The following is a 12,346-nucleotide window of genomic DNA, read 5'->3' as shown; positions in this document are numbered from 1 at the left end:
AAAGTAGGGACCGGACAGCACCCAGCTCACGGGGCCTCGTGGGCCGTGAGGGCAGGCAGTGCGTGTAGAGTTCTGGGGGCACCCCCAGCCCGAGCCCGGGCACGGCGACAGCCAGAGGCTGGTGGTGATGGAAGACCGTCTCCAGAGTCCACGTGAGGCCACTTCCAGGGCCCACATAGAATGTTCCGGGTCCCGTGCCCCAGGAAGAAACCAGTGGCTCATGATTAAGACACGAAGAGCGAGCACCTGGAAGGGGAGAGAACAGGGTCCCGCACGCGGTCCGCAGGCACCCACAGTTCATCACGGGAAATTCGCTTGGTGTGCGATGCTCAGATTTGCAAGTCGCAGGACCTTTCTTGTCTCCACCACCGAGACAGACCCCCGTCCCCCAACTGGCAGCTGTGTGCACAGCCTTAGAGATGGACGGGGCTGGGGGGCTCTTAGAGATTTCCAGCGGACACTGTGGAATGTTATTTGAACTTGGGGGCGGTGGGCGAGGAGAACCGCACCAGCCGCTTTCTGTCGTTGGCTCCACTCAGGCTGTTCCTGCTGCTGAAGATAGCGGCCCAAGCAGCAGTGTCACTTTAGTTAGAAAATATCTTTAATTGTAGCTCAGAACTACCCTTTTTAAAAGTCTTCTCAACCTTTGGCTCAGTGCCTTATTGCCTGGCTGCACTTGACAAGATGAAGGATGGCCTGGTGGCCCCCGGGAAGGACTTCCGCAGCAGGGCAGGTGCACACCGGGGCTCCCGGAACTGGGGACTGACGGCGGGTGGTTGGTGGAAACAGCCGCACAGCATCCTGAGACGTTTAAACACGATACTTCAAGCCAGTCTGCGAGGGGGCAGCCACACCACTGAGCGGGCTGCAGGTCCTGGGAATCAGCGCTCATTTGTCCCCTTCTGATGAATCAGATCTCCTGGTCTGTGAGGCCAGCCTGGAGCTCCCCGCTAAACACGCCGTTTCAAGGGTAAACTTCCACGCAGGGCTTCCGGGCTGGGGCTGGCGCGCTGCACGTGGCACGAGGCCCTCCTGCAGGCAAGGATGGGCACTGCTGCCTCTCCCCTGAGGCCGGCAGAGCGCAGGGTGCAGGGCGCCGAGGGGGTGGCATGGATGACTGTGGGTGGAGCCCCCGCTCAGAGGCCCCTCCCCCCGAGGCCTGGAGCACAGGCTCTTCTGGGCACCCTGGGCTTGGCGCTGTCTTGGTGTAAAGACCCTGAGGTCCGGTGTGTCCGGCTTGGAGGGTAACGTGATTTCTACAGAAAGATGGGGTCCGGGACATGGCTGTGTGACAGTCACAGCTCTGGCCTGGAGAGACCCCAGGCAGGTCCCTTCCACTCTCCAAGACTTGGTTTTCCCGTCTAAATCCCAGGTTCCCAGTGGTCCCACTCCAGCCCCCACGGCTGCCTGCAGGGCTCAGCCAACTCTGCGTGCCCCACCGAGGCCTCCACACTTGCTGTCCTCTTGGCCCCTTGTCCAGGGCTCAGGTCCAACGTCATCTCCTCTGAGAGGCCTGCCTGGCCTCCTCCCCACCCCAGCGGGTCGCTGTGGTCACACGCGTTCTGTATTGCTTCCTTTCCTTCTCAGGGTCCATCTCCCTTCTACACGAGAAGCCCCAGGGCAGCCCCGTGTTTCACTGAGCCATAGTCTAGGGTGCAGCCCAGTGCCTGGCACAGATGGGCCCTCGATAGATATTGACTGAGGGAATGAATGAATAAAAGAAAAAAATCCAAAAGTGAAGGGGTGACTCTGAGCAGCCCCTCTGGACCGAGCAGCCTCTCTGGACCCTCCAGCCCAAGTTGAGGGTATCTTCCCTTTGTACCTTGAAGTCGTTCCCAGATGGAGTTCCCTGGAGCCCCTTCCCCAGCAGAGTGGGGGGCTTCCACCCCAGGGCCCCTGGACCCGTTTCCTCTTTGCTGCCCCAAGAACAGATAAGCCGGGGTGTGAATGGGCAGCAGGGTGGCCTCATAGTGGACGCCCAAGTTCAAGGCCCCCATGTGTCTCCCTCACAGGCCTGACCTCTCAGCAGCAGGAGTCTAAGCCCTGGTTGGCACAAGTGGCCTTTCTGTAGCTACTCTAGGTGGACTTGAACCCTCATGGTCAATGGTGTGGGGATGGTCTGAGTGGGTCCTGGGTGGGCATCGGTGTGGGCCCTCGCGTCAGTTTCAAGCTCGCATGGGACACCCGGTTTTGCCCTCTCAGGACCCTTCCCCATTCACAGAGAGCTGAGGCTCATGACGTGTCCCCGGGCTGCCCCTTGCAGGGCCCGGAGCTGTTATGTCACCACCGTCCCAGTGCTGTGGGTCCAAGGAACCTGCTTTTGGCTGTTCTGAGGCGGCCGGTCAGGTGTGTCCCCACTGGGCGGCCGCCGGCCCTGATGGCGTTTGCTGCCTTCCAGCTCCGAGCGCACGCTGTGGACATGAATGGCAACAAGGTGGAGAACCCCATCGACCTGTACATCTACGTGATTGACATGAACGACAACCGCCCCGAGTTCCTCCGCCAGCTGTGCAACGGCTCCGTGGATGAAGGCGCCAAGCCAGGTGAGCCCCGGGCCCCGAGGGCGGGCAGGGGCCCCACTCTTGGGGAGGGCCACGTGGCCCCTGCCGCCGCGGTGGCACCGGGGGACTCATCGCTGATGCGTTTATTTTAGCGGGTGTTTACGAGTACCTACTGCGTGCACTAGGGAGCGGGGTCCCTGCTCCACAGACCTCACGGTCCAGAGGGGGCACAGACAGAGGAGCAAAAGCAGGGAATGAAGCTATTGCAGTGATGATGAGGCTCAGAAGGAAACCCATGGGGCACTGAGTCATGGGGGCGGCTGTAGACCAGGGAAGGTCCCTCTGCGGAGGTGCCCTGTGGGCCAAGAGCTGATGCGTGATAAGGAACAGCACTGAGAGAAGGGCCAGGAGGGAACCTAGGGGTGGAAAGAGCATATGCAAAGGTCCTGGGGCAGGTCAGAGAGGAGGCCGGCCACCTGAGGCCTCCTGGGCACACTTGGGGTTTGATTCCAAGCACAACAGGAAGCCCGTGAGAGGGCCGACTCCCCAGCCCGAGGAGGTGAGCCGAGTGCCTGAGGCCTTGGTTCCCCTCAGAGCTGACCCAGAGCCTGTCTTCCCATGGGCCCCTGTCCAGCATAAATGATAACGACCACTTTGTAGCATCTGGCCTCTGGGCGACATAATGGCCAAGAAGTGGGCACCCCCCTCTCCCATTAGACTCAAGGCCTGGGGAGGTGGAGGAAGCAGCCCCGGCCCCTTGGTGGGGATGTGGGGGGAAGCCCCAGCCGATGCTGGGACCCCTGCTCAGGGACCTGCAGCATCAGCTGGGAACACGTTACAAATGCATCACTTGTGGCCACACCTGCTGATTCAGACTCTGCAGATGGGGCCCCGGGGCCAGCAGCCAAGCTCCCAGGTGATTCTGCACTTGCTGACCTTTGAGAAGCACAACCCCGCTGTCTCCTGATTGGGGACGGGGTTGTCCTTGGGACAACTGCTCAGCTCGGGTCGAGTGGGGAGCTGAGTCAAGCACCACTGCTGAGGTCCCTGCTGGGGCTGCCGGAAGTTACGGCTAAAATATAGGACTCGGGTAACATTTGAACTTCAGAGAAACAAGGGGTCATTTCTATGCAGGAGTATCGGGAACATACTTAGAGTAAAGGGTATCGCTTGTTGACCTGAACGTTAGATGTAACCGGGTGTCCTGCATCTTAGAGGCTGCCCCTCCCTGGCTCCCCGGTGGGCACCCATCCTGGGAAAACTTCCCAGCCCTGGGGAAGGTTTGCGGTGCCGGGAAACCTGAGGCCAGCTTCCCGGGCCTCTGAGGAGGGGTCAGTGGGCGTCCGGCTTGTGGGGAGGCGGGGCCCGCGAAACAAACATTTATCGACCCTTCTCCGCTGGAGGCGACTAGCTCCGTCTCGGGGCTGCTGCTGCAACAAGGTGGATTGCGTTTATGATTGATTGTCTCTCAGAATTGGGACGCTTGGGCCAGCCCGGTGTCAGCAAAGGGAACAGGATATGACATTATTTCTGCAGGAACCCTGGGCAGCTGGGCCCTGCAGGCCTCTGAGGGGCAGGGGCAGGTGGTGGGTGGCCATATTAGCTACAGGCAGCCAAAGGAAACAGATGAGGGCTGCCAACAGCCAGCTCTTTAAGGATCAGGGTGGGGAGTGAGTGTCAGGCTTGGGGAAGGGGCTTTCTTGTTAACAGAAGCGGTGGGTGCTCTCTCCCCAAGACCCAGGACGCTCTGTAAAGCTGCCTGGATGTCACAAATCAAGTGTCCCGCATCTTATTTTCAAACAGATCGATAGCGACAGTTTTCCCAAATGCGTAACTGTCTTTACTCATTAGGGTAACAAAAGCAGCAAATTACTGTCTCCCCCTCGAAGTCCTGATAGGAGCATCCTCGGATAGCTGGGTGTGGCCTGGGCAGGCTGAGGGCTGGTGGTGTCCCTGACTGGCCCTTGATTCCCCAGACACTTTGAGCCTTTCTGGGACCTTTTGCACTGAATGTTGGCTGACTTTCGAAGCCCCTGGGGGCCCCCAGCTCCACCTCTGTTCCCGGAACAACCCTCAGAGGGGAACGGTGACGCTGCCTCTGTGCAAAGCCAGGGATGGAGCTGCACGGTGCCCCGTTGGACCCGGCTTGATGCCCTCGCTCACCCTGAACGTCCAGACAAAGCGGGCACTGCATCCTCGAGGCAGGAGACTCCCAGGGACTTGGAAGTAGTCTCTCCAGTTTCTTCCCTTACACCAGTAAATTACAATAATGGAAGGGTCTTACACAGTGCCTTTGTGGGATAAGGAAAAACTACCGCCAGAAGTTAGTCATTATTTTCTGGAATGATAGGCTAATGAAGGGTTTCAGATGCACGTTCTAATGGAAAACATGGGAATGTGTGCTCAGTATTGACTCAGCTGGATAGGAACCTTCTAAGGTTTGGGAAGTTCACACGGGGACATCAGCAGGCCAACTGGGGCTGGATCCCAGGCCGATCCCACATCACCCCACGTCCTTCTCCCAGCCCCAGGCCCCTCAGTTTTATGAAATCCTCTCTGGCTTTGCTGGGTTGAATGGGCTCACACACAACTGTGGCTCCTACAACTGAGAAGCTAAATTTCTCCTTGTATTTAATAGAAATAGCCACGTGTGGGTAGTGGCTGTCGTGTTGGGTCCCCACCCAGACGGGGCCCCCTGAAGCTGGTGGTCACAGCAGCAGTCCCTCCCCCCGCCAGGAGCATCTGTCCCCTCCTGGTCATTGTCCCAAATCCTGGATGGAACTGGCCAGGGGCCACCAAGCCCCTTGGAGACTCCATGCAATGCTCCAGATGAGAGCAGAAAGGGAAACATATCTGCTGACCCCCCTTTTAATGTCTCACCACAGGAGCTTTGCTCAGGAGGGTGCCCCGCCGCTTGCTCCCTGTGTACACGTCACGCCTGCCTTTCCAAACTCTGCCATTTCTGCAGAGCCCGCCTTGACACCCACCCTGTACTGTCCCCCAAATCTGCCTTGCCCACCCTCTTGAGGCGACCATCCCACACCCCCGGCCAAACGCTGCATCTGCAGGGGCGACAGTGTTTTGCACACAGGACGAGGACGTTCGCTGTTTCCATGCACTCCCTCTGTCATGATGGGAGGGTAACTGATGTGCATCCCTGTGTAGCAAAACGGGTCTTAAGTAAGCAGTCGTTTCCACCAAGGCCTCTCTCCCTGGCTTTGAAATTGACTCTGAGCTCATAAGTTCAGATTCATAATAATTTATAAGAATTATCTCTGTAATAGGGATGTTTTCCATAAAGAAATGGAGTTTCATTGATTTCAAGTTCACCAGAAAGTGGAACCAAAATTAGGGTTCCCAAGAAGAAGGGTCCCACTGAAGTGAGACGTGAAGAGGCTCAAGAGGATTGTGGCCTGGTGCCCACTGGGGCCTGGGGTCCACAGAGGTATCTCAGGCCCCTGGGTGGGCAGGAAGCAGGAGGGCCAGGCTTTGTACAGACTTGAGCCAGCTCCCCAGGTATCGCCACTCCGTGGACTCCTAGATGAACTTCCCGTGGGGTCTCATTGGAAGAAATGTCTTTTTAAGAAATCTTTTTATTTTGACATAATTGTGGATACACACGCAGTTCTAAGAAATGGTACAGAGGGCTTCCCTGGTGGCGCAGTGGTTGAGAGTCCGCCTGCCGATGCAGGGGACACGGGTTCGTGCCCCTATCCCGGAAGATCCCACATGCCGCGGAGCGGCTGGGCCCGCGAGCCATGGCCGCGGAGCCTGTGTGTCCGGAGCCTGTGCTCCGCAACGGGAGAGGCCACAGCAGTGAGAGGCCCGCGTACAGCAAAAAAAAAAAAAAAAAAAAAAAAGAAATGGTACAGAGATACCCCGTAGATCCTTCACCCAGTTTATCCCGGTGGTAACATCTTGCAGAGCTGCCGTGCAGGGTCACACCAGGATGTGACATTGGTGTAAGCCCTGGCCCTCACTCAGACTTCAGCAGTCTTGCCTGCATGCGTGTTTGTGTGTGTGTGTGTCAGTGTCCGTCCATGTGCATGCGGTTTTATCACGTGTGCTGATTCGCGTGACCTCCGCGGTCAAGACGCTAACGGTTCTGTCACAAGGACCCTCAAGCTGCCCTTTCAGAGCCACAGCCATCTCCCTGCCCACCCGCCATCCCTGACCCTTGCAATCATTGATCTCCTCTGTCTCTATGATTTTGTCATTTTAAGACTTTCATATAAATGGAATCATAATGGTATGTTAACCTTTGGAGACTGGCTTCTTTCACTGAGCATCATTCTCTGGATATTCATTCAAGTTGTGTGTGTCCAAAGTTCATTTCTTTTCATTGCTGAGAAGTCTGCGGTGTGGATGCATTGCCCTTGTTCACCCTTTGAAGGGCATTTGGGTTGTTCCCAGTTTGGGGCCATAGTAAACCTTCAAGATCTTTCATACCCATACAGACTTCTGCGTGAACGTAAGTTTTCATTTCTCTGGGACAGATGCCCAAGAACGCAGTCACTGGGTGGCACAGGGAACAGGGTTCAGCTCTGCAGGGGACGGCCACGCCCTTTTCTGGAGTGACGGTACCGTCTTCTGTCCCACCACGTGAGTGGCCCGGCTCCTCCACGTCCTCATCAGCATTTGGTGGTGTCGTGTTGTTTTGGCTGTTCAGAGGGGTGTGTAGTGATATCTCATGGTGGTTTTCATTTCTGCTTCCCTGATGGCTAACGATCTTGGAGATCTCACCCTGTGTTTGTTTGCCATCCGCACATCCTCCTCGATGAGATGTCTCTTCATGTCTTTTGTCCATTTTCTAATTAGTTTGCTTTTTTAATCACTGAGTTTTGAGAATTCTTTACTTATTTGAGATACAAGCCCTTTGTCAGATACGTAGTTTGCAGATATTTTCTCCCCTCTGGGACTTGTGTTTCCATTCTCTTCATGGCATCCTTTGGGAGCAAGAGTTTTTCATTTTGATGAAGTCCAATTTTTCACTTTCCTTCGATGGCTTGGGCTTGAGTATTGAGAACTCTTCCCGGGCCCTGGGTCCTGAAGATGCTGTAGGCTTTGTTCTAAAGGTTTTATGGTTTCACATTTTACATTTCTTCCATGGTCCGTCCCAAGTTCATTTCTGTGTAATTTTTACATAAGGCGTGAGACTTCACATCTGGATCATTTCTTTCCTTATGGATGCCCAGGTGTTCCTGCACCGTTTGTTGGAATGGCTTTCATTGAGTTGCTTTTGTACTTTTATCAAAAATCAGTTGGGCCTATTTGTGGGTTTGTTCCTGTGTTCTCTGCTTCTATCCATTGATCTGCGTGTCTGTCCCTCTGCTAGCCCCACACTGCCTGGGTGACTGCGGCTCCATGGGAAACCTTGACGTGGGGCGGAGTCGAAGGCTGTTGGGACGGCGTGTTAAGTCTTCAGACCCTGGCTGTCGCCTGTGTCCTCCCCAGGTGGGACTGTGCACTTGGCAGGTGGCGTCGCGTGGCACTCAGCCACCCTTCTCAGAATCCAGGCAGCCGGCCACCACGTGGCCAGCGTGCGGCGTGGCGGGGCCTCTGCTGGCTACTCCCCCTGTCTCATCGTTAAATGGAAGTAATGTTAGCTTCCACCTCCTGGAGTCAGCTGAGAGCGCCCACCTGAGGCTCCCCAACGCCTGTGCTGTCATTAATCGTGTTGTTACTATTAGTGGGTATTAACTTATTAATATTGTTAAACGTTCTTACTCAAAATATTAGTTCATTTTCCAACTCCAGCAAGTACCTTGTCAGGTTGAACCTCAGGCTGAACTATAAGACTCACTTAAAACCAGCTGTCCTTTAGGTTACGTGCCAGCGTCCCTTGGGCCACCCTGCTGGGCTCCCTGGTGGCCAGGCTAGACTCAGACATGCGTTCTTCTGAATCATCACAAGCTCCCCATCGGCCACGTCTGAACAGTGGCAGTTTTCCAGCCTGGGCTGGGCTCCGGTTCCCAGAGCTGATGGGGAGGATGGGGCGCGGGTGCTTCTCAGGGATCAGCCCGCTCCTGGGAAGTGTCTGGGAGGCGGGAGTTAGGATGCTCAGGAGAGGGGAGGGGGAGGGGCTGGCCTAGGGTGAGGCCACATCCAGGCCTTGGCCAGCCAGCACCCAGCAGCGGAGGGCGTCCCCAGAGGAGAAGGCGGGGCCCCGAGGGGCGGGGGGAGCCCATCCAGGCGCCGGCTTCCCCATCAGGTGCCCACTCACCCCGGACCCGAGTCCTGTTCCCAGAGCTGCATCCAGGGGCGGCATTGCGGGGTGGATGCTGAGATCCTGGGAGGCCTTCCCCTAGGGCGGTTTTCTTCATCAGAAGCAAGAGCCCTCCTGCCCCTCGGGGTGACCCTCCGGGGTGCAAGTACATCTTTAAAAGGCTGAGTTATGAGTGAAGTAAGTCAGAAAGAGAAAAACAAATACCGTATACTAACACATATATATGGAATCTAAAAAAAAAATGGTTCTGAAGAACCTAGGGGCAGGACAGGAATAAAGACGCAGGCGTAGAGAATGGACTTGAGGACGTGAGGAGGGGGAAGGGTAAGCTGGGACGAAGGGAGAGAGGGGCATTGACTTATATACACTACCAAGTGTAAAATAGAAAGCTAGTGGGAAGCAGCCACATAGCACAGGGAGATCAGCTCGGTGCTTTGTGACCACCTAGAGGGGTGGGGTAGGGAGGGTGGGAGGGAGACGCAAGAGGGAGGGGAATGGGGATATATGTATACATATAGCTGATTCACTTTGTTATACAGCAGAAACTAATACACCATTGTAAAGCAATTATACTCCAATAAAGATGTTAAAAATAAATGAATAAAATAAAATAAAAGGCTGTGTTCTCCTTGGAGAAGAGGAAACAACAGATTAAAAACAGCAGCTGTGGGGGCTTCCCTGGTGGTGCAGCGGTTAAGAATCCACCTGCCAATGCAGGGGACACAGGTTCGAGCCCTGGTCTGGGAAGGTCCCACATGCCATGGAGCAACTAAGCCCCAACTACTGAGCCTGAGCTCTAGAGCCCGCAAGCCACAACTACGGAAGCCCACATGCCTAGAGCTTGTGCTCTGCAACAAGAGAAGCCACCGTGATGAGAAGCCCATACACCACAACGAAGAGTAGCCCCCGGTCGCCATAACTAGAGAAAGCCCGTGCACAGCAACAAAGACCCAACGCAGCCAAATAAATAAATAAATTTTAAAATAATAAAAAATAAATAAAAACAGCAGCTGGGCTCCCTGACCTGAAGCTTGTGAGCCCTGACTGCCTTGTCCGCCTGCTCTTCCTGAGCTCCTGAACCTGGCTCGGGGCAGTGGGGAGGCCCCACATCTCTGCAGGAGGCCTTGGGCTCCCCCGGCAAGGGGCACACCTTGCACTGAAGCTTTGCTTATGCAGCCGTCGCAGAAACACAGCACTGACTGAGGGCCTCCAGATGCTGGGTACTGTCCTCAGGCCTCCTGATGGGATAACCTACTGAAAGCTGACAGTCCTGTGATACAAGCACTTTGGAGATGAGGGAACGAAGGCACAGAACAGGTAAGTAAGGCCACAGCCAGTGGCAGGTGTTACCAAACCAAACTCGGGTCCACTCACCCGCATGGTACAGACAATCTACTGACACGAGTTTGTGGTGAAGGAGAGTGCAGGTGTTTACTGAAACGGCTCCAAACAAGGAAAATGGGTGGCTTGTGCGCAGAAACCCCAAACTCCCCAAAGGGTTTTAGCAGAGCATTTTTAAAGGCCAGATAAGGGAGTTGGTGGTCCCAGGGTACGTGATCAGCTTGTGCAAAATTCTCTGATTGGTTAATGGTGAGGTAATGGGGTGGGGTCACAGGGGTTCACATTATCAGTCCTCAGGCTCCAGGAGGCCTGTGGGCTACGTGCTCATAACTGGAGCCCCCTTCCCTCTGCAGCAGCCATGGGTCCACGCCCTTTCCAACAGGCTTCTCCAGCTGGAAATGGGATTCGTGGTGTCACCTCCTGCCCAGAGGCAGCCTGACCAGTCTCATGGCATCTCTCAGGCCTCCCAAGTGTGTTGACTATTTTTTAACAAAAGGGCTCTAGTTGGAACTTCTGCTTTCCCTAACCCCTTGTAACTGTGTGAGGACCTATATTATAAATTTTGAAATTAATGTTGCTTTAAAATATTAAATAGCAGAGAAATCTACATGCTGCAAATGAAGTCAAAGAAACCTTCATCTATATAATGCAGTTTTTGCTTAAATAGATTATTAGTGGGGCCCGTTTATTTATTTATTTTGTTTCTGTGCTGGCGGAGTCCCCCGAGATTAATGCCACGGACTAATGCACAGATGGCGCCAGATACTTGAAAGTCATCTGCATATTAAGAATTTAAATCTTTAGCCTCAGTGATTTGAGCAGAAAGCCAATTATGGAGCTGAATTAGTTTTCAAATTAAACTGCAATTTAAGGTTTGTGAAATTAATCCTTTAAGGCGCATGGCAGCATTTGTACATGAACTCCTCAGAAGAGCCAAGAGTTTGCCTTCTCCCCCTTTTCCTGCTGGCGCGATTTATGAAGAAATGTCCGGAGTCTCGGGCAGCAGACAGCATGCCCTTTTAGAGGAAAATACAGAGCGATGTTCAGTTTCGTTAAGAAAAATGCAGGCCTCTCTACTAGGGGGAGAGGCCCAACGAGGCCTCCAGAGAAGGCCCTAGAAGGATGATATTCTCCTCGTTCTCATGGTCCAGATGATGGGGGTAAGACTTAACTCTCCGGTTACTACCGATGCTGCTGCAGTGAGTGGTTCCTGGCAGAGCGCTCAGCCAGGTAACGCGGCTGAATCGCTCCCTCCCTCCCTCCCGTGGGCAGCCCAGGTGTGCTATGGCATTGGGGCTGCTGGGTGCTCACGGCTGCCTATGAACCAGACCCACCCCCACTGGAGAAGGCGAGAGGATCGGGGGACCTTGATGCCAGGGTCACGCTTTCCCAGACACACGGGGGCTGGCCCTGCTCACGACCCGAGACGTGGTGTGGCCACTGAACACTTGCTGGAGGGTTCAGGAAGGAGCACCCTCAAGTGTAAGGGGGAGACTGAGACACAGGAGACGGGCAAGGGGGGCAGAAGCAGGGTGCCGCCAGGGCAGGGCCTGGCCCCCAGGTCAGCAGGCGTTGCCGAGTGCCCAGACAGTGAGTGGAGGCCACCTCCCCCAGGCAGCCCTCCAGGTCTCAAAAAGGAGTTCCTTCTGCCTCCACCCCATTCTCTTCTTCTAGGAAGGAAGTGAAAATCACGGAGACCTTGCTCAGTTCCAGGGCCCTGCACACTTATTATTTCATCTGGGTTTGTTTCCATGGCAACCCTGCCCATTGGCCTTTGGGCTCAGAGCACTTGGGCGTGCATGGGTCACCTGATCACAGAATGGTGGCCATGGACCAGCCAGGTTTCCAGAATCTTTTTTGAAAGAAACCAAATTGTGATTAAGGCTGAAAAAAAAGTCCCATCAGTTGCCTTATTTCTTTAAGTAACATTTTACCTTCTGATAATCAAGTGATAATCTTTGGAGGAAACTTGAGAGATACAGAGAAAATCACAAAGAAAAACGTCACAATCTCCCATCTTGCCTGCCACGCAGAGATTGCCATGAGCACATTTGTCAAAGATCTCTCTGGTCTTCTCTCCCTGCACGAACATGTTGTTATATTAAAGAACACAGTTTAGAAACTGGATTGTTTTCCGTTTTGCTGTATATCGTGAACATTTCAAGTGTCACGAAATATTCCGGCTTTAAACAGTTCCGTCATGGGAACACAATTTATTCAGCCAACACCCAGTTGTCAGACATTTGGCATCACATACTAATTGATTATGCTCCTTGTT

The 12,346-nt window shown here is 54.4% G+C and overlaps 1 protein-coding gene across 1 annotated transcript in view; it reads left to right on the top strand.

Annotated features, from left to right (window-relative positions):
• Positions 1 to 12,346, top strand: part of CDH4 (cadherin 4) — a gene marked incomplete at its 5' end in the record, with an annotated part of 569,921 nt that overhangs the window by 498,396 nt on the left and 59,179 nt on the right. Inside the window, one exon of the mRNA XM_081257492.1 lies at positions 2,399 to 2,543. Within this exon, the coding sequence (XP_081113618.1) occupies positions 2,399 to 2,543 (145 nt within the window). The remainder of the gene's footprint in view (positions 1 to 2,398; positions 2,544 to 12,346) is intronic.

This window comes from Mesoplodon bidens (genome assembly GCF_964165515.1).
Source record: "Mesoplodon bidens genome assembly, chromosome: 15".
Taxonomy (NCBI): domain Eukaryota; kingdom Metazoa; phylum Chordata; class Mammalia; order Artiodactyla; family Ziphiidae; genus Mesoplodon; species Mesoplodon bidens.
Note: the sequence above shows the minus strand (reverse complement) of the source record. Positions and strands in the feature narration are given on the sequence as shown.